Below are 23,765 nucleotides of genomic sequence, written 5' to 3'. Positions count from 1 at the left end.
GGATGCTGCCACAAATCTGAATAAAGCAAAGAGGAATCCAGGAGCTGGGGGCCGAAATCCTCAGGGTGGTGGTGGGGAGGAGTAAGCACACAGTGTTAACAGCAGCCCTGCCCACAGGCATGGCCCTCAGAGTCTGGGATGGGACCATCCCTAGGTTGCACAGCTGCTGGGGAGGGCAGGCAATGAGGTGGTAGCTGTGGTAGGGGAGGGAAAAGGTGGCCACGTCAGCATCAATGCATGTTGCAGCTAGCTGACATCAGGGGCCACATCTGCATATGCGCAGGTGTTATTTTGGCACTTGGGATATGCACTCTATCCTTAATTTGTCCCCCTGACTTGATCATTGCCCCATTTCTCATTTAATCCCTCCCGCGTTTCAGCATTCCTCCTTATCTAATAACTCCCTTCACCATACATTGCCTATGCACTTGTCTTACAATGGATAAAGTCTCTCACTTCTTTCAGTTCTGAGGAACATTTATTGAGCTGAAACATTAGCTCCTTTTCCTCTATCTGCAGATGCTGTCTGACCTGATGGGTATTTCCAGCAATTTTGACTCAGTACTCTCCTTGGTTGAGAAGTTATTCAATGACTTAAAAAAAGACTTGCATTTATATGGCGCCTTTCATGACCTCAGGAAGTTCCAACGCTCTTTACAGCCAATGAAGTCCTCTGGAATTGGAGTCTCACTGTAATGTAGGGATGATAAGCTTCAGTATACATGCCCAATTTATCAAACAATAAATATAATATCTTCTGCAACACGTAAAATATTGAATCATAGACTTTAGCATATGTCCCAATAAATAAAACAATGACAATGATGTTTAGTATACATGTTAATCACTGGTTGTTAATATCTCCACTGGGCAACAAACAGTGAATGACAGGCTTCAGTGCATTCTTTTGAATACAGTGGTGAGGATTTCTTAACAAGGATGAGAGTTTAAGAATAGAGTCAATAAATGAAGTTAATGAAGGTTAGTGATGAGGGTTAGTGATCACAGGGTGTTGGGTGAATGGAGTTTGCTGTGAGCATGAAATATGTGCAGTTAATGATTTGGATGAGTTCAAGATTACAGTTTGTGGAATCGGAAGGCTGGTTAGGAGCACATTGGAATAATTAAGTCTGGATGTGACAAAAACAAGGATGGGGGTTTAAACAGCAGGCTGTGCACAGATGGATGATGTTATGAGGTGAATAACTGGTCTTTGAAATGGGAAGGAAATGCATTCATCTAGAGTTCATATAGGAAACCACAGGAAGGTAATGAACATGGCATAAGCCAGTGAATGATAAGGTTTGGTATATCCTTTAAAATGACTGCATATGGATTAGGATGAGTGTAGCAGAAAAGTGTGTGGAGTTAGTGCTGGGGATTAAAGATAATGGTTTCCGTCAATCCAATAGGATACTGGCATTGGAAGCATCAGAAAAGATTCATTAAGTTGATCCCAGGTCTGGAGGCATTTTCTTATGAAAAGCTGTTGAGTAGGTTGTGCCTTTCGAGAAGACTTTATGGAAACACACAAAACTCTTAGAAGATTTGACAGGGTAGATGCAAGATGCTGTTCCCCTTGTGGCAGAGTCGAGGACCAGAAGGAATAATCTTAAAATAAGAGTTCACTGTTAGGACATAGGTAAGGAGGAGGAATTTAATCTCTCAGGGTGTGTTGAACCAGTGGAATATCTTTCAGCAGAGGGCTGGCTCATTGAACATGTGCAAAGCTGAAATAGGTAGATTTTTAATGAGTACGGGAATTGAGGGTCATGGGGAAAAGGCAGGAAAATGGAGCTGAGGATTATCAGATCAGCTGTGACCTCCTTGAATGGTGAGGCAGACTCGTTGGGTCAAAAGGCCTACAGCTCCTCCTATATCTTCTGTTCTTGCGTTTAAAGGAAAGCTTTGCTCATTAAGTATTGGATGCCAGACAAGCAGACTGGCAGATGAGAGACAGTGGAGAAATTGTGAGATATAATGGTGAAGGTGAGAACCAGGTGTCACCTGTGTAAAGCGGAAGCAGATTTGTTTGCAGGTGACCTTACATATATGACAAGTAGGAGGGAATCAGGGGCAGGCTGCCTTGGGGGATTTCAGAGATAATGATGTGGAAATGGGCAGAGAAAACATCACAGGCAATACATGAATGAGTGAAGAAATAAACCAACAAGTACAGTCCCATCTAGCTGCACAACACTGAAGAGGTGTTGGAGGACCATGGTGTTTATGCCAAGTTAAAGACTGCAGTCAGGTTGAGAAACAGATGGTGCAGATGGAAAATTATTGGAGAAGACTCTTACGGCCAGAATTTGCTCTCTTTTGGAAAAATATGGATGTAGTCATGATAGGTTTTGTGTGGGGAAGGTCATTTCTCACAAACTTGATTGCATTTTTTGAGGAAGTGACAAAGGTGATTAATAAAGATTAACAATGTATGCTGTCTACATGGATTTAAGCGAGGTCTTTGACAAGATCCCCATGGCAGGTTAATGTAGAAGGTGAAGTCACATGGGAACTGTGGTCAGCTGGTGAGATGGATACAAAATTGGCTTAGTCATAAGTCAGTAGAATGGCATTTTTTTGACTGGAGATCTGTATTCAATAATGTTGCGCGGGTAATCAGTGCTGGGATCCCGGTTGACTGTGACATTTAGGTGGTTTGATTAGTAAGTCTGCAAAAGGCACAAAGATTGGGGGAGCTGTGGATAATAAAGAGTATTGCTGGAGGATACAGCAGGATATAGATTGGCTGCACATTGTGTAGATGAATGGCAGATGGAATTTACTCTAAACAAATGTGAGACGATACATTTTGGAAAGTCTTATGCAGGAGGGAAGTATACAGTAAATGGCAGAACCCTTAGAAACATTAACATACGGAAGGACTTAGGTGTATAGGTACATAGTTCCTGGAACTGGCAACACAAATGGACAAGGTGGTCAAGAAGGTGGTAAAGTTTGGGGCATAGAGCATAAAAACTGGCAAGTCATGTTGTAGCTGTGTAGAACTTTAGTAAGGCCACATTTGCAATATTGCATATAGTCCTAGTCATCACACTACCAGAAGGATGCGGAGGCTTTGGACAAGGTACAGAAACATTTTATCAGGAAGTTGCCCGGTTTGGAGGGTATTAGCTATGAAGAGACACTATACAAACTTGGTGTGTTTCCACTTGGATGTCAGAGGCTGCAGGGTGACCTGATAGAGGTTTGCAAAATAATGAGAAGCATGGATAGAATAAATACTTGGAGTCTTTTTCCCAGGGTATAACTGTCAGTTATTAGGGAACATAGGTTTAAGATAAAAGGGGAAAAGTTTAAAGGAGAAGTGACAGGCAAGTTTTTTACACAGAGGGTGGCAAGTGCCTGAAATGCACTACCCAAAGAGGTGATGGATGCAGATATATTAACAACGTTTAAGAGGCATCTTGACAAATACGCAAATAGACAGAGAATAGAGGAATATGGACCACGTAGAGGCAAAACATTTTTAGTTTAGGAACAGGCTTGGTGGGTTGAAGGGCCTGTTCCTGTGCTGTACTTTGCTCTTTGAGAAAGGGATAGAAAAGGGTGAAATATTCAAAGGAGAGAAGTGGGCTTTTTTAGAGGTAAAGAGAAAAGACAAAAATGGGAAACTAGAACAATGGGCTTGGATCTAGAATGATAGAATTGAAATTGGAGAGGCAGCTAAAACACAAATGGACAGAAAATGTAAGAAATACTCAACAGGTCCAGCAGAAGGCACCTATGGAGCAGAAGGCACCAAAAATTCCCTGGATTCTAGAATGGTCTCAGTGGATATAAAGTTTGCAAAAATAACATTGCTATTCAAGAAATGAGGGAGAGAGAAAACAGGAAAGTGTCAACCAATGTAAGAAAAGAGTCTTCATTAGGCACGTAGAAAATCATAGTATGATCAGTCAAAGTCAATATTTTCTTCACAAAATGGAAACTGTGTTCAACAAAGCTCTCAAAAGTTTGATGATGTAGTTCGTAGGGTAGATGAAGGGGCATCAATAGATGCAGTATTCTTACATTCCAGATGAGGTTTGATAAGATTCCACATAAAAGATGAATATATAAGAGAAGGGCTCATGGAGTTGGATGTGATAAATTAGCATTGACAGACAATTGGTTATTAGACAGGAAAAAAGAGTAGGGAGCATTTTCAAGTAGGCAAGCTTGTAACTAATGGAATGTCATAAGGATCAGTGTTGGTGCCTCAGCTATTTATAAATCAATATTAATGACTTAGATTTGAGACTGAGAATAATGTATTTAGGTTTGCTCATGATATAAAGCTAGATAGGAATGTGGTGGGACCTGATGAGGACTTCCAGCACTTTTGGATTTCATTTCAGATTTCCAACATCTCTGGCATTTTGTTTTGAATTGGTGGGCACTGAAATTACCTGGGTGTAGTTACATAGCATGATATGGGATGGCATAGTGGCTTAGTGGTTAGCACAACTGCCTCACAGCACGAGGCATCTGGGTTGATTTCTCAGGCGATTATTTGTGTGGAGTTTGCACATTCTCCCTCTTGTTCATGTGTGTTTCCTGCTGGTGCTCCAGTTTCCTCCCACTGTCCAAAGATGAGCAGGTTAGGTGGACTGGCCACCCTAGATTGCCCCATAGTGTTCAGGGATGTGCAGGCAAGGTGGATTAGCCATGGGAAATGCAGGGTTATGAGTAGGGGTTGGGTCTGGGTTTGATGCTCTTCAGACAGGATGATGTGGATTTGATGGGCTGAATGGCCTGCTTCCACACTGTTGGGATTCTATGATTTGGATCCACATGTGCTCGTAGCAAACAAGAAATGAAGAGGAGGGAATAAGGAAAAAATCCAGAGTTAAAGTCAAAGAGTCTGTGGTGATATAAATGGAGTGGAGATATAGAGTGTTAGTGAACTGATGCCTAGGTTCTGAGACATCCACAAGACAAAAAGCTATGTACACAGAGTACTGTGTACTGTGTTCGTCTCCTTACTTCAGGAAGGGTAATACTTATAGGCAGTTGGAGAAGATTAATTAGGTTGATTCCTGAGGTAAGAGGGAAAGATTGTGCATTGACGGCATTTATAAGGATAACAGATGATCTGAGTGAAACACTTAAGGGTTTGGACAGAATAGATTCCTTTCATGGTAGAATTTGTGCTTTCCTAATTACAGAGTCTCCCAGACTCGAGGAGTTTCATTTAAAACAAAAATTACATGAGCATTACTAGCAAGGCTAAAATTTGTTGCTCATCACTGAGTGCCCTTGAGAAGGCGGTAGTGGACACTTGGTGTAGATGCACCCTCAATGCTTCTCCCTGACTGTTGTTTGGAATTCTCTGTCCAGACAAGGGGTCAAGGCTGGATCATTGAATCTGCACAAGGAGAACTAAACAGATTTCGGATCTACATACAGATCAAAGACTATGGGGGGAGCGGGTGGGGAAGAGATGGAGGTTAAACAGGGAAGCAGATGTAAAGCCATGGTGTAATTGAATGGTGGAGCAGACCCATTATTTACTTATGGTCTAAGGGTTGAATACTAAAGCGTCCACCACTGGAGGTATTTCTGTGGGAATGCAGGCCAAGGAAGTACATATAAATGCACGGGTTACTGATAAAAAAAGATAGTAACGAGGTTGGAAGTTACCATAAGGTCCAGAGGTGACACAGAAATGAACTTCAACCCAGGAGAGTGAATCCCTAATCAGGATCCACATTGTTTGGAACTAGCACACTTCTGGCAGGACACAGACTATATGCAAGATAAAGTTATCTTAAAATTTTGAACAATGAAAGAGCAAATTCACAGTAGCTGAGTCTTACAGTGTAGTCCAGTGAATCCATGTGCAGACCAGTGCATTCCAGGGAAGCCCAATGGATTCCAGCACAATCCAGTGTCGTCTGATTGAGAAAGGGTCCTGATGGTAGCTGTGTCCAGCAAGCTAAATTTGAGCAAAGTATATGAAACAGTGAATGGTGGGCATTAGTGTATTGAACAGTACATAAAACAATGGATCAGAATTTATTAAATACTTTAGTGCTTGAAACAGTGAACAATTTTAAAAAATGCATTTATATGGTGCCTATCATGGTACCAGGACATTCCAAAGTGTTTCTCAGCCAACATAGTTATTTGAAAGCGTTATCAATGCTGTTACATAAGAATAACTGGCTTGAATACATCACTCAATTTGTAATACACTGAATGACTGACTTTAGTATATTTCTCTGTACAAAGAAAATGTTAATGATAGGCTTAGATACGTTTTGTACTTAAAATGATGAAGGATGCATGTCAGTAAGTTTTTATTAATAAGATGATGAATCTGCAGTTTATGCTTTGATACAATGAAAAGTAATGAATGCCTTTCATTATATCCCACAGTTGATAATCATTTACTGATAGGCTGTCGCACACTATTCAGCACATAAACATTGAATATTACAAAATTTGTCATGACATTAGAGAATAATGGCCTGAAGAATACTTCCTAATATAGAAAAGATTGAAGATCAACTTTAAGCATAATCCTCCATGCCGATGATAGTAAATGATAAGAGTGTAGTACATTTCTGGTACATAGAGGAGTGAATGATGCTGTTTAGTATGTTTTGCTGCACAGAAAACATTAGTTTTGTTTTAGTTTATTAGCTAATATATGAAATAGAAAAATACATTTCTGTCAATTCCTTGTTCAATACAAATGACTGATAAACTTTAATATACATTTTGTTCATTAAACCAGTGAACGACACACTTAGTGCATAACCATTCAGCAATATATAAAACAGTGAATGATCCAGTAGTCCTCAGTGGACAGAGATTGGTAAGTATTATACATCCCTTAGCATTTAAAGCAGTTAAATAGATTTTTATATTCATTCATGCAATATGGGTATCACTGGCAAAGCCAACATCTATTGTCCATCCTGAATTACCCTTGAAAAGGTGGTGGTGAGCCACCTATAGGAATGGAGTCCAAGGGATGTTGATACACTCCAAAGTGCTGTTAGGAAATGAGATCTAAGACAGTGATCCAATAACAATGAAGGAACAGGATTCAAGCTAGTGTGTGAATTGAAGGGGGATTTGCAGGTGGTGTTGTTGCTATCAGTCTGCTGCCCTCAACTTTGAAGGTAGTAGAGATCACAAGTTTGAAAGGTGCTGTTGAAGGAACTTAATAAGTTATGGAAATGCATCTTGTAAATGGTATGCACAGCTGCCACTGTTTGATGTTTGGTAGGGGGGGGCTGAATGTTTAAGATGGTGAATTTATTGCCAATCAAATTGGCTGCTTTATCTTGGAAGGTGTTGAGATTCTTGAGTGTTGTTGAAATTGGACTCATCCAGGCAAGTGTAGAGTATGGTGTCAGACCCCTGACTTGTACCATGTAGATTAGATTTTTTTTTTGATTAGATACCCTACAACAAGTCCACACCGACCCTCTGAAGAGCAATCTACCCAGACTCACCCCCCCCACCCCATATTTACCTCTGACTAATGCACCTTCACAAACCTTGCAAATGGGCAATTTAGCTTGGCCAATTCACCTGGTCTGCACATCTTTGGACTGTGGGAGGAAACAGTGGACATTATTGAGGGGTTGGTGGTGCAGATTCCAATGCTATGAACTAGTGTTGTGGCCACAGCTTTTATACGATTCGTTCAGTTAGCTAAGCCCAGGATGGTGATGGCGGGAGGAATCAGTAATAGCAAATTGGAGGTGATTAAATTCTCATACTCTCATCTCATGTCGTGAGAATATCCAATGTTAACAGTGAACAACAGGCTTGAGTACAGAAAACTGAGAGTAATAGACTGAAAAATATTCTTTAGTTAATTACCAGTCAACGATTTACATGTGTAGATCTTGCTGTTAGACTGCTTGAAATGGGATAACGGCCAAATATTGTAGCTCCCTTTGCTCCAGCTTTTTACCCAGGGTTGGTGCTTGAAGGAAGCTTTTGTTTTTGTGTGAATCATGCATTAAGGTAAGGGCTGCAGACACTTTAAAACACGCCACTATAACTGATTGCATTGAGACACTGTCAACATAATGCAGCTCTGCAAAACATTTGCATGGTTGAGCCCTGGTAGTGCTTTACCTTAGAATAAATAAAACACGAGAACACCAGCTTATTGGAAAAATAAGCACACTACATTAAGTACTTCAGGTGGAGCGTCAGCTCAGTGGGACACTGATACTGCAATGTGAATGTGCAAAATAAATGTGGCCAAGTAATACAGGGGCATTTGACAGTTCCAGCAATAAGTTAGACCAATCTTCTGGACAACTGCATGTTCTTCTGGGTGGATGGTTGATCATGAAGGTGCATGTGTTTAAAATGAAATGCAATACTACAACAACAACTTGGATTTATCTAGCCTCTCTGATACAATAAACTATCTCAAGACTCTTTACTGGGCAATTTCAAACAAAATCTGACATCGAGCCACAGCAAAGATTATTGGAGAGATAACTAAAGGCTTAGTCAAAGAAACCATTCTTAAGGAGTGTGTTAAAGATAGAAAGTGAGATAGAGAGAGATGAAGAAGATAAGAGAGGGGATTTCAGAGCTGAGAGCCAAGGCAATTAAAGGAGCAGGTGGTGGAATGATTAACATCAGGAATATTCTAAAATTAAAGGAGCACAGTCATCCCACAGAGTTGGGGGCGGGAGAAGATCACAGAGACTGGTTGGTGTGAGACTATGGTAGGGGAGTCAGGGTGGGGGGGAGGGAATTTAAAAATAAAGACAATGAAGACACTGAGGCAATGATTACTCAGAAGCCAGTGTAGGTCAGTGAGCACAGTGGGAGATGAGTGCACTATACTTGATGCAAATTAGGACATGTGCAGCAATGTCTTGGGTGATCTCAAGTCTATGAGGGATAGTATGTGGGAGGTCAGGCAAAAGTTTGTCAAAGCTGTAGAAAATTTGTATTGATATTCATCAATGGAAGTTAAAGCTTCATATTTAAAATTGGACCTGGGGCACTGAGAGATTGCACAATAACAACCACAGGGAATCTTCTAACGCTCAATATCTAATAGTATGTGTTGGACTTTATTATATGACTAGTAATACAAAACAGAGAACAACAGACTTGAGGAGACTTCTCATCGTGCAACCAGCTTCTTAAGTACATTTCTTTGTAATCACCAGATTTAATGATGTACATTACTTTAACCATAAATAAATACACTGTGACTAAATAGGCTTTGTGGTTACTGATCTACACGGGCTTCTGGTCTGACAATGCTCAGTTTAAAATTCTCATCCTCAATTATTTTCACGGCCTTGATTTGGAGTTGCCAATGTTGGACTGAGGTGCACAAAGTTAAAAATCACACAGCACCAGGTTATAGTCCAACAGGTTTATTTGGAAGCACTAGCTTTCGGAGTGTTCCGAAAGCTAGTGCTTCCAAATAAACCTGTTGGACTATAACCTGGTGTTGTGTGATTTTTAACTTTCATGGCCTTAACTAACTCTCTTGTCTCTTGCAGCCCTACAATTGGTTGCACTACTACAGTTCTACTCTCTGGTGGATTCCCTGTAATCCAGTGCTCTAGGTGGCCATAACTTTAGCTGCCCAGACTTCGAGCTCTGAAATTCTTGCCCTAACTCTATCCGCCTCTTTACCTCTCTCTCTCTCTCTCTCCCCTCATCTTTACGATGTTCCCCAAACCTCTGTTTTTTTCCGAGCTTATGCTCACTTGTCTTAAAATCCCTTATGTGTTAGCTTGTGTATAATAACACTCTTCTGAAGCACCTTGTGCATACAAGCACATTAAAGGCATTATATAAATGCAAGTTGTTGTTGTTGATAGTATATTTCTCAACAGAGAAAACCATAAATTATAGTTTTAATATATTTCTCAGTACAAAGCAAGGAAATTAAATATTTACTGGATTTATTGCATTATTCAACAGTAAATAATTGACTTTAATACATCCATGGTACATAAAATAGTGGATTTTAGTACATATTACAGTGCACTAAATTGTGAATAATAGATTTTGGAGTATTATACAGTACAGTAAATAATGAATAATAGACATCAGTAATTCAATAGCACAAAGAACAGTGAATAACAGAATTTAATATATTTCATGGTACATAAAACAATGAAGTATAAGTTTTAGTAAATTCCATTGTACATATAATGATATATAATAGATTTTAATATATCCTGTGCCACATACAATAATTCAAATTGATTTTGGCATATTCCATGGTCATAAATAGTAAATAATGTATTTTGGGATATTCTATGGTACATCAAACAGCAGATCAAAGATTTCAGTACATAAGACAGTGAATAGCGTACTTCAGTAAATTCTTAAGTAAATAAATATTAAATGACAGGTTTGAATGCATTTTATGACAAATTAAACACAGAAAATAATAGAGTTTGATTTATCCAATGGTACATAAACCTGTAAATCATAGACTTTAGTATATTCTGTCGTCCATTAAAATTAATAGTGGAGTTTTGTATATTTCATGATACATAAAACAATACATAAACATTATTATATTTCATGGTGCATAAAGCAGTAAATAATAATCAGTACACAAACATTGAGTAGAATGCGTTAATATTTCATTTGAGAAAAAGTGTTAGTATTCTTCTCAATACATTGACTAGCAAACAATAGAATTTAGTGTATTCCTTGGTTAATTAAGCAAAGAATAATAGGTATTAGAATATTCTTTTGTCTGATAACAATGAAAAATCAGCTTTAGTATGTTCATTGCTGCATAGAACATGCAGAATGACCTTCCATCTACAAAAATGTACACCAACAGTGAATAATAAATGTTAATATATTGTTGAATTTATAAAGGATTGAATTAAAATCATTAGTACGTTGTTTAGTGTACAGTACAGTAAAACATTGATCTTACTTTACTGCTTGGTACATGAAGTAGTGAATGTTAAGCTTTGGTATAGCTATTGGTGCGTAAGACTTTGGTATACGTTCATATATCAAACTGTCAATGATAGAATTCAGTATACTGATTTCACGCAAATAATAAAGAATGGAATGTGTTCCACTAATTGGTACGCAAAAGGATGAATGATATGCGCAGTATGCTCCCTGGCACTTAAAGCAGTGGATAAAATACTTCAGTATATGCCATGGTATATAATAAGCAATAATCTGTTTGGTACACTAATCACAAAGCAGTCAATAGTCTGCTTTAGTATAGTCCTCAGTACATAACAATCAACAATTTGTTGTAATATACTCCTCAGCATGTAACAGTGAAACCTAAGCTTCCATACATTGGTACAAAAAGCAGTAGATTCATAAACATTAAACATTGGTATAACACTAAGTTGAATCCTCCAAGCAGATAGCACAAACCCCACAGGTTGACCTTTAATGGTCTCATGTTCTAGTGAATTTCCTTCAAATTCCCTTCAATTTCCTTTATAGTTCTTAGGGAGTATCAATTCAAGTAGGTTTACCATACACTTATTTTTAATCACATGTTGCATTCACAAGTGACCCAGCTGTATACACCAATGTACATGGAAATGTGACAGATAATTAATCCTGAATTCATAAAACATTTATCTAAAATATATAACATATCCCTTCGCATATAACATTGTTGAACATTCAAATTAATGTACTTTTTTTATGCAAGAAGTGAAGATCAACTTTAGCTTGCTATTTGCAGAAAAAGTGAAAATTAAGCTTTAATATACTCCTCAGTAAATATATTAGTGATTAATATACTTTAGTGTAAATTAATCAATGCGTAATAAATTTTAGTATCCTGCTCATTACACCAGAGTGAATACAGGTGGATGTCTATACCGCAAAATGTTAGAAATACTTAATAGGTATTTGTGTATTCACCAGAAAACAAAATGGTGAATGACAGAGTTTAGTAGGTTACCCAGTATAAAAATAGTTTGTGATAGACTTCCCCATCTTTCTTGCACATTAAACCATGAATTATCAGTTCCATTTTACATATTGATACATTTACCATTGAATTAAAATCTTTGACATATTTCTTGGTGTTTAATGCAGTGGAAGATAGTTTTTTGTTTATTTGTTGGTACACATAGCTGTATAAAAGACTTTAGATCATTCCTCAATACACTGTGGAGAATAAATACTATTATTTCCTTGAATTTGTAAAGTAGAAAATTAAGATTCTACTCATCAGTACACAATATGATGACAAATAGCCATCAATATACTCCTTGGTATGTGAAACAGTGTTTGAGAAGCTTTAACATATTTACTGATGAACAAAACTGAATAATAGATTTTAGCACAATCGATGTTGAAAATAAATAGAATGAATAATAGACTTTGGTGTACAAATTTGCACATAAAGTAATGAATAACAGGTTTTGTGAGCTTCATTAAGTGTAAATAAGTGAATGATATGCTTTAGTATATGATTCAGTACATAGAAAGGTGAATAACTGGCATATACAATTCCTCACTATATAGTAAAAATTCTCAATGATCATATATTTTTCAGTTTATAATTGTCAGTAATCAACCTTAGCCTTCCCATCAGTACATAAAACAGTACAACACAAAAAAACAGTACAACACATAAAAGAGCCAATCCAAAAGTTTGAAAACAAGTACCAACAAAGTCAAGAACAACTTCTTCCTCACTGTTATCAGAATTATGGAAGTATCACTCACATTACTAGAGTTGATCTTTCTCTGCACCTTCTCTGTAGCTGCATTCTGTTCTAATACCCTGATGTAAGGTATGATTTGTCTGGTTAGCATGCAAAGCAATACTTTTCACTGTATCTCAGTACATGAGACAAGAATAAATCAAAATCAAATCAAATCAAATCAATCCATCAAAAGATTCCTCTTTTACCTCTTAACAGTTTCATGCCCTCTTGAACCGTCTCCCTGAAGTTTTTACAACTTTTCCTAACAATTCTTGCTATTGGTCTGATTTCAATATTTAATGCTGGACTGAATTTGCTATCCACTTTGGACTGGATTCACAAGCAACCCAGCAGTATTCACTGAGATTATATTAAACAGTAAAAGATAGGTTTGAGTATATTTCTAAATCCATAGAAAAATGAATTAAAATTGTTAATACACATCTTAGTCCATAACACATAAAAGACAGCCCAAAACATTTTCCATAGGATGTGATCCCATGAAATAAGAATTTAACATGCTCCTCATTATATAAATGCTGAAAAGCAGGCTTTAATCCACAAAAACTGCAAATAAATGTTAGTATAGTGCTCAATTCATTTAACAGTAAAGAAATAAGCTTTAGTACACAGTTCATTACATTAAGAAGGAAACAATTGATTTTAGTAGCTCTCATAATACATGTTGTATTGAATAATAGCCTTTGTAATACTTCTCAGTACACCTAACAATGAATAACATGCTTTACTGTGCTTCCCAGGACATAAAATTGTTGGCTGATAAACATCAAACATTGAATCCTCTGGACAACACAGCACCCTAAAACTCCTCTCAAACTCACCAGTACCTCCTCTCTACTGACATCTTTAGCAGTTTCATGCCTTTCTGAATACTCTTCAAAGTTGCTACAACTTTTTCAAGAACATTGGTTCTTGTTGACTTTAGGTCTCAGACTGGAATTTAGCATTGGATTGACTCTATCACCAGCTTTCAGCTGCATTCACGGGTGACCAGTAACTTACACCAAAATAACATGAAAGAATGGAAGGTAGACTACATATTCCTGAAGACATTGAACATTGAATTAAAATCTGTAATATATTCTTAGTACACAATCTGTAAGCAGATAGACATTAGAGTACTCCTAAGTACATGAACTGAAGGTTGTTACATTTTTAGATGTCTCTACTACATGAATATAGGCACGAGTATGCTCCTCAATAAACATAATCATGTATGCTGATCAATACATAAAGCTACTCATAAAAGGCCTTTGTATATTCCTTCTTACATGATACAGTGAATGATAGGGATCGGTATATTCCTTATTATGTGATATAGTGAACAACATACTTTAGTATACAAGTAATGAAGAATAAGTTTAGGATATACTGTGGTACATTAACCTATAAGCATAAGCATTAGTATATTCCATGGTAGATCGAGTAATATAGAATAAAACTTCAATATCCTCCTTAGTACAGTAAGAAGTGATTAACAGGTTCTAGTATACTCCTTGACACATTAAGCAGGGAATATTCACCTGTAAATAAATGCCCGAACAATAGGTTCATCAGCGTATTATGTCATAAAGAAAACGCCTCAGTATATTTTGTGGTGATTGAATGGTGGATGATTAATATACTATTCAGTATATTAGGCAGTGAATATTTTAGGTACAATACATAGCAGACAGTTGGCTTTCGTTTAAAGCTCAGTATATTAAACTTGAAAAATAAGTTTTGTTATATATCTTAGAATTCTGGTCCAGAGTTAGTTGGTGAAGGACAGAACTTCAGCCAATCTTAGCACATTTCTAGTTTTATTTATAATACTACGCATCACAGAAATGTTTATCATAAAACATTTCTGCCTGCATTTTTAGATGCACAAATGAATCCTAGTTAATGCCCAACAACTGTGTGCAATTAAACACTTGTACAATTAACTCGTCATATGTTAAGCAGTAAGTAGGAGCTTTTATTAATGACTTTATCAATATATGAAGCACTATTTATGAATGAAAGAAGTTTTAATGTTAACTTTGCCTTCAAGCTCCTGGCATTTGCTTGGCTCTTACTGATCACACTACTATTTCGATCACCATTAGTGAAAGATTGCACTTAGAATACTCCTTTACACATGAAACAGTGAATAATAGTCATTGATATATTCTGTGTTACACTGAAAACTATATCTAGTATAGTCCATGATAAATTAACCAATGAATAACAGGTTAGTATATCTCTCATACATTATGTGATGAATAATAAACTGTAGTACATTCTCAGTAAAGTAAGTAGTGAAAAATAAATTTTAGTAAAGTTCTTGGTCAATTAAACAATGGACAATAAGCTTTAGTATACCTCCCAGCATATAACAGTGAAAAATAAGCATGCATATTCCTCAATACGTAAACTATGAACAACAGGCTTTAGCACACTGCTTGCAATATTAAGAAATGAATAATAGGTTTTGATGGTAATCATTGTACCTTTGTATATGTTGCCCATCCCTTGGGTGCATATGACAGTGAAAAATTGGCCGTATATACTATTTAGTACATTAGCAGAGACTAACAGGTTTTACAAGATTAATTGGTCACACAAAAATAATCAGCTGTATACTCCCTCGATGCAGTGCCTTTATGATTTAGTACATGCATCAGTATATTAAGCCATGAATTAGATGCTTTTTCTTGACACATAACAGTGGATGACTATTTATTGTATACTCCTTCATGTATATAACAGTGTATAATTGGTACAGTATACTTCTCGGTACATTAAGGAATGAAAAATAGACTTTAGCATACTTCTCTGTACCAATAAAAATCGGCTTTGGGAAACTCATTGTTAAATAAAGCAAGTTAAAAATTATTCAGCATCGGTTAAGACATGTAAAACAGTGAAAATAGATGTTAACATACTTCTGAATTCATGAAACATTAAATTGAAAAAAATGTTTGAAATGTTCCTTATTAAGTAATATATTAAAAATATACACTAGTAGACCTATTTGGTATGTGAATGATAGGATTTTTATACTTCTCAGTACAACAGGCAGCAAGTGATAAACCTTAGTATATTCCTCAATACGTAACAGTGAAAAATAAGGCTTAGTATACTTTACAGTATGTAACATATGCGGCTAAAAAATGGGTATACACAACAGTTAGCTTGAATTCTCCGGACAAATAGATAAGCACCATACACTCAAAAGCCCCTCCCATTCCACTAACAATCCTTTACTTGTCGGATCTTAAAAGCTTGTTGAATTCTCTCTTTGAAGTTTTTACAACGCTTCCTTACAGTTTCTGTTGCCCACAGGTTTCAGTATTTAGCATTTAAAGGTGTTTACCACTGGTTTTAGGCAGCATTCAACAAAAGTATGCTTCAAGGTACAAGATGTGAAAGGCTATACTTCTGAGCTCAGAAAATCTGTAGTATATGTTGTTATATATTATGAAAAATACAGACATCGGTATACTCTTTAGTACATGGAACAGTGAAAGTGAAGTTTTAATATGCTTCTCAATATAATAAACCGTGAATATATATATTATGAAAGATACAGACATCGGTGTACTCTTTAGTACATGGAACAGTGAAAGTGAAGTTTTAATATGCTCCTCAATATAATAAACCGTGAATAATGGACTTTAGTATACTCCTTGCTACATAAAATAAATAAAGCTATGAAAAATTAGCTTCAACATACTCTTTGGTACATTGAACTGTTTATAATTGGTTATAGAATACAGATTGGTAAATAATAGTGAATAATATGCTTCTTAATGTACATGACAAAGAATAATAGATTTAAGTATAGTACTTGGTATATTAAACAGGGAATTATAGGCTCAGTTTTCTCCTCGGAACATTAAGTAGTGACAACATGCTGTAATCCAGCCTTGGTATATAAAAGTGATCAATAATTGTTGTTTACTCCATACTAAACATGGCTGCGCATAATTGGCTTCAGTATCCTCCTTGCTACAATTATCAGTCAATAACAGCTTTTACCGTTTACCTTGGAATACTAAACTGTTAAAGCACACTTTGGTTTATTCTTGGGTAGGGAATGAATGGCTTTACTATACTCCTTGGTACATGATCAGCAAATAATAGTATATTTTTCCAGTAATGAAATCAGAGAACAAAGGGCTTTAGCAGATTTCCCAATGCAATTAGGAGTAAGTTATCTGCTTGCTCTTTTTTATACCATGATACATAAAACATTGAATTGAAGTCTTTGACAAATTTCTTGAAACCCTACTTAGCAAAGATATACTGTAGTATATTCATTGGTACATATAAAAAACATTTTTTAAAAAGCTTTAGAGCATTTCTCAAGATGTAAAACAGAAAAATTGACTTAAATAGATTCCTAAAATTAGAAAACTAAATGAAAATTCAATCTCTTGACACATAACCTAGTGAAATTAAGTCATTAGTGAACTCCTTGGTACATGAAACAGTGAATGATAGGCTTCTTCCCTCGTTACATAAAGGATATAAAATATTCTTTCATGCTTTTTGGTGCATTATACAGTAAGTAACAGATATTAGTATACTTCTTGGGAAAGTAAACAATGATTAACAAGTTTTAGTAAGTTCTTGGCAGTTTTGGTGTACACTTTGATTGATAAAACAGTAATAAGCTTGATTATACTCCTCATTATGTTTAAAAAGTTACTTATTAGCTTTATTAAATTATTAAAGATTGACATTTTACCTCATTTTATACCTTGATGCATAAAATATTTATCTAGATTTTTAATCTATTCTGTCAAAGTTAATACAGGCTTTAGCATATTCAATGATACATGTAGCTGAACAAAGCCTTCAGAATATCACTCAGGACATGAAACAGTTTTAATATATTACTGAATTCATAAAACAGTGAATTATGATGCTATTCCTTGGAATATATAACAATAAAGTGTTGCCTTCGTGGACTTAATGGACTATAACAATTGATGATATTTTAGCAAAGTTACTGGTGCATAGAATTACAGTCTTCAGATAAATAGGTTTGGTATACTCCTTAGTCAATTGAAAAGTAAATAACAGACTTCAGTATTAAGCATCTAACGTATAGTTTTAGTATATGGCTCAGTACGTAATACAGTTCGTAAGAATGTGCATCCCTTGGCACATTACATAGTGACTACCAGACTTTACAAAATTTCCTGATACATTAGACAGTGAATGATAGACTTCAGTATACTATGTGTTACATTAATTGTGAATAACACACATTAGTGTACTCATTGTCACATTATGTGTGAATTATAGGCTTTCATATATTTCTTGGTAAATTACATATCAATAAAAGGCTTTATCACATGCTTTGCTGTCTTACACGGTGAATATAAAGCTCTATCATACATGGTATATTGCACATGCCTTCATAAATTATGCTTAAATAGTAGGCTTCAGCATACCTCTTGGTACATTACACAGTGAATAACAGACTTTAGTGTACTCCTTGGTACATTACGCATAAAATAATAGGTTAGTGTATACTTGCTGCTACGTAAAACTTGTTGAGTGGCCAGTATATATTACCAGGTACACGAAACAGTAAAAGATAGATTTTAATAAACTCTGGCACTTATAAAACATTGAATTAAATTTCTCAACAAATTCATCAGCAAGTAATATGGTGAACCTACTCGTGTACATTTTGCAAAAAGAAGTAGACTGCTTGAGAATGCTCCTCAGTACATTAAGCAGTGAATAATTTAAAATGCTCACTGATATATAAGTAGTGAATAATACACAAAGCATAACCCATGTTATATTATGCAGTATTTAATAGACTTTAGTATAAGCTTGGATTCATTATACAGTGAATAGTAGTTTTCAGTATACCTGTCAGAATATTAAGCACTGAATTAAAAGTTTTGTACACCACTTGCAGATTAAGCAGTGAAAATCAACTTAAGTATAACCCGGTATGTTAAGCAGTGAGTTACAAACTTTAATATACCCCTCGGTACATTATGTAGTGTCAAATAGGCTTTGGTACATATATATGAACAATGGCCTTTGGGATTTGCCAAAGTACGTACTTCAGTAAAAGACTAATTTAAAATACTAAATTCATAAAGGATTAAGTTAAAACTTCCATTATATTTCTTTTCATGAAACATATTATGAAGTGGATGGGTTACATATTAATGCAGGCACTGCAAACAGGCGTGGAAAGGATGTGGTCTGCCCGATCTCTGGATCACCAGAGTCTTACCTATTGATACCTGAAACATCAATTGATTTATTTCAGTCTACTCTATGGCATGTTAAACAGTTAATGATACAATCCAGTATGTTCAAAAGTTCATAGACAAGAAATGACAAAGTCCATTGACAAAGAATGACATGGCGTATTCCTTGTTGTGTTCAATACACTTCAACATACTTGACAGAATTCAAGACTAGGAATAATAAACTTTGTTATTTCCCTCAATGCATGAACACCACCTTAAAAATTTTGCATATGCCTCAGTATAGTATAAAGTGAACAAGAGCCTTGACTATATATCATGAAATAAATAAAAATGAATAAAGCACTGTTATAAAATACATGCAAAATGATTTTCAGTCAACAACAGGGTACATAACACTGAGAAACATAAATTATAATGTACTCTTAAATTAATAAAGCATTGAATTAGAGTTTTTAACACATATTCTTTACTGCCTTATACAGGTTTTTAAAACGGCATTTCAGTACTCTTTACTACCTAAAATGGTGAATTAAAGATTTTAGTACACCTTTTGCTACAATAAGGCTGCAAAAATAGGCTTTAGTACACTCTCAGTGTACTAAATGCTTTAACATCTTCCTCGATAAATAAATCATTGAAGATAAGTTTTTGTAGAAATACAGGCACATGAATCTCTGAATTATATTTTTCACTATACTCGTGGTTCATTAAACAGTCAATGATTTGATCCAGTATAGTCCAAAGTACTTAGGCAGTGAGTGATAGGCTTCAATGTACTCAACAGAATTTAACTCTAGTATAAACAGTTTCATTGTACTTCTCCACGCGTAAACAGTGAAGAAAATGCTTTAATATATTACTTAATACATTCAATAGTGAAAAATAGTATACTTCTATTACATACAATTTAATAATTGGCTTTCGTATACTCATTATTACATTTAAAATAAAAAAAATTCCTCATTTGATATAATACTGAATTAAAGCCTTAATATACTTGTTAGTACCTCATAAGGTAAAGCATAAGCATTAGGGTACTCCTTGGTACTTAACACAGTCAATCAAAGGCTTTATTGACCTCTATAATACTGTGAATAATAGATGTTTGGTGGACAGACAATAAATATTTACCTTCAATATTCTCAATAGAATTTTAAACTTGAAATGATGAACTTGGACAACATTCTCAGTGCACTATATCCTTCACTGCACAATTTGGTAATTATGTGGTAAATAATAGGCTCCAGTACACTCTTCCGTACATGAGACATTGAAATTCTGGCTTTAGTATACTCCTTTGTATATTCATCAACAAATAATAGACAATAGTATACTTTTTTTTACAGTAAGCAGTGAATAATAAACATTACTATAATCCTTAGCACATTAAGCAGTGTATAATAAACTTTAGCATACTCTTCGGTACAGTAATAGTGGATAATAGATGTTAGTATCATCCTTGATATATTAAGGAGTGAATTTCAGAACCTAGCATAGCCCTTGCTTTGTAAAACAAATTATATGAGTTTGAAAAATGCCAAGGTATAAAACAGATGTAAAATACTCCTGAATTCATAAATTATTGAGTTAAATAAAGGTAAAAGGTAGACATTAGTTTGCTTCTTGCTATCAGAAACAGTGAATGAAAAACAATATTGTATCTCAATACAGAAAACTGAATAATACCCTTTACTGTGCCATACTGTCAGTACATTAAGCAGTAAATTAGTAAAGCAGTATATTTAGTATTAGTCTCAGTATTTAAATATTGAAGATAAACTTGAGTACATTTAGTAGTATCTGAACCACTGAAGGAAATGCTTCAGTATACTCAATGAAACAGTAAGTAGTCAAATGTACGATTTAGTATACTCAAAGGTATATGGTGAATGGCAACGTTGAGTACATTCCTTATTATGTTAAACAGTGAACAAAAAGCTTCCACTATACTCAGTAGAACCTAAAACCAGGAATAATAAACTGTGTGAAACTTCTTGGTGTCTAAATAGTGTTTCAAATGCTTTTATATACTCCTCAGTACATTACTCAATGAATAATAGGGTCAAGTATAATTTCTCGGTGTTTGTGACAGTGAATAAACTATTTTAGTCCACTCACTGCTCTGTAAAACATGTAGAATGACTTTCAGGGTCACTAAAGTACAGAAAAACATGAAACATAAATTTTAACATATTTCTGAATTCATTGACCAGAAACTTAACAGAATCAGCCAAATAAATAGCAAGAGCAGGACAGAGGCTAGGTAGCCTGAATGATGGAACTCACCTTATGACTCTTAAAGCTATCCACCATCATCTCCAGGGATAAATCAGGAATGTGATGGAAATACTCTCCACTTGTCTAAATGAACGCAGCTCCAGCAAACGCTCTACAGTTTTGACATCATCCAGGACAAAGCCATTCCTTTAATACCCGACTTGTTATCTTAAAAGTTTACTCCCTTTCCCACAGCCCACAGTAGCTGCAGTGTTACATAATCTACAAGGTGCACTGTAGTAACCCAGCAAGGTTTCCCTAACACCTTCCAAAACTGCAACTTGCATTGCCATGAAGGATAAGATGCATCGGAACAGCACCCCTTACAAGTTCTCCTCTGAGCCATAAAACATTCCGACTTGGACCTGTACCATAGGTTCTTCACTGTTGCTGAGTCAAAGTTTTGGAACTTTGTTTCCTAAAGGTACTGTGGATGTACTTATCACACATGGACAGGAGCAGTTTAAGAAGGCAGCTCTCCACCACCTTCTCAAATAAGCATTGATAGGCTGGCATTGCCAGCAATAGCTACAGCCCATTAATCTATTAAACAGAAACGCTAACAGCAGAATTCCCTGGGGTCATTATTAGAACCACTACGCCATTTGATATGGATTAGTAACCTGCACTTGGGTATACAGGGCATAATTTAAAAGATCACAGATGTTATAAAACTTAGACATATGAGTGGGTGACAGTAACAGATTTCAAATTGATATATGTATTGACTGTGGCTCTGTTGAAAGCACACACACCTCTGATTCAACAGATTGTGAGCTGAAGTCTCACTCCAGGCTGCTTCTCTATTGTAGTACCAAGGGAATGCTGCACAGTCAGAGGTGTTGCCTTTTCCATGGAATGTCAACTGGGGACATGGCAGTCAAAGATCCCATGGTACAATTTTGTAAAAGCCCAGAGCAGCCATCCTTCAATCAACATCACAAAGATAGATTCTCTGATCTTTCATAGATTGCTCTTTGTGTGGGCTGGCTTTGTATATGTCAGTTGCCATGCTTCATGTATCAGTGGCTATACTTCAAAGGTAATTCATTGGTTTTAAATTGCTTTGAAAGTGCTATATAAATGTAACAACTAAAGAAGTATCCAGAATCCTTGGCTTTATAAATATATAAATAGAGTGCTATACAAGGAAGGTTTGCTAATACCTTATAAAAGACTGCTTATGGTCTCAGCCCGAGTGTGGAGTCCAATTAGCAAGGATTACAATCCCCTGAGAGGATTCAGGAGAGATTTACTCGAATGGTACTCAAAATGAGAGTCTTTTGTTATGTGGAGAGACTGCAAAAGCTGGAGTTGATCTCCTTATAGCTGAGGAAGAGGAGTTTTGATAAAAGGTGCCAAAAAGGGTTTTTCCAGAATAAATAGAGACATGATTTCTACTGGCAGAAGAATTGATAACCAGCAAACACAGATTTAAGGTGACAGGAAAAAAGACCAGAGGCACCAGGTGGAAACAAAGAGCTTGAACGTCTAAGCAGATACAAACTAAAATTGAAGGTGAAGTATAGGGAAGGAGTGGGAACTAATTGGATTCCTCGACTAGCACAGCCTGGATGAATGAGTAGCAGGAGTAGGCTGTTTGACTTCTTGAGTCTTGTGCAACAATCCCATAACACCTAAGTATTTTCCCAAATACTTGCTGTATCTGTAGATCAGAGTTAGCGCTCAGCTATGGATCCACTGGAATCCTGTTAGACGCTCCAGATGATGAACATGGTCTTATCCTCCTTGACGGTTGAGCAAAGCCCACATGCTAACCTTTTATGATTCTTATCATGGACAAACATCTCTTTGTACAAGAGAATTTTACAGTCTCTCTTTCACTCTAATAAACAACATTCCGATTCTATATTCTTCCCACTAAAATGGAAAGGCGTACAGTTTCCCACATGATACTCCATCTGCCACATTTTTCCTCACTTACTAAAGCCGATACACATCTCTTCACGGACTATTTGGGGCAAATTTCCACGAAGTTCAGCAGACTCCATTGTTCCATAAAAATGGCTGGCAGGATAAATCCACAATTTCTGTCTGATCGGAGTTTCACTAGTTGTGGAGGAGGACGGGTTGTAATTCACACAGGAGGGTAAAATGCACACAGGACCATTTTGGTTACTGTATGGGCCTAACCATGCAGAGTCAGAGTTTCAAACTGACAGAATAAACCTGAATGTTCTTGAAAAGTAGATGGCCTCTGTTTTGGTGACTTCAACTGATGTTTTAAAAATTCTCTTCTCTTTAAACATGGAAAAGAAATAGGTTGAAGCAGTTAGTGAGAGATAAGGAAAACATGCTCTACCAGACAGTTCGAATGGCATGGCATCTGCTGCAGTTTAGAATGTTGTGAATGTTTGGCTGAGTTTCAAAAGCTACATTATCTCACTCGGACCTCCTGAGTTCATAGTCTGATTGACAAATCAAAGATGATTAGTTGCCTTTGAAGAGGGTCTGAAGAGAGGTTTTATTGTTTTATAAGAAATTGGCCACTTAAGAAAACTTTAAAAAGGCTTTCTTGAGTGTGGTTTTTTTTACAATATGTGTGTATGAGTGA

At 36.0% G+C, this 23,765-nt stretch overlaps 1 protein-coding gene across 6 annotated transcripts in view; it reads right to left on the bottom strand.

Moving 5' to 3' along the window:
- The window catches only part of gria1a (glutamate receptor, ionotropic, AMPA 1a), a 213,106-nt gene that overhangs the window by 63,295 nt on the left and 126,046 nt on the right, over nucleotides 1–23,765 (bottom strand). Inside the window, exons 12-13 of one of the 6 annotated variants that reach the window (XM_043703163.1) lie at nucleotides 5,826–5,944; nucleotides 611–690 (exon numbers count right to left, since the gene is read on the bottom strand). The exons of 4 other annotated variants lie outside the window; for them this stretch is intronic. In XM_043703163.1, coding sequence (XP_043559098.1) covers nucleotides 635–690; nucleotides 5,826–5,944 — 175 coding nt within the window. In that variant the 3' untranslated portion in view covers nucleotides 611–634. Of the gene's footprint in view, nucleotides 1–610; nucleotides 691–5,825; nucleotides 5,945–12,796; nucleotides 23,451–23,765 lie in introns of those variants that run through there. One more of the 6 variants, XM_043703164.1, reaches the window with a different exon arrangement.

The sequence above is a fragment of the Chiloscyllium plagiosum genome, chromosome 14 (assembly GCF_004010195.1).
Source record: "Chiloscyllium plagiosum isolate BGI_BamShark_2017 chromosome 14, ASM401019v2, whole genome shotgun sequence".
NCBI lineage: Eukaryota > Metazoa > Chordata > Chondrichthyes > Orectolobiformes > Hemiscylliidae > Chiloscyllium > Chiloscyllium plagiosum.
This window is presented reverse-complemented; position numbering and strand designations above follow the sequence as displayed.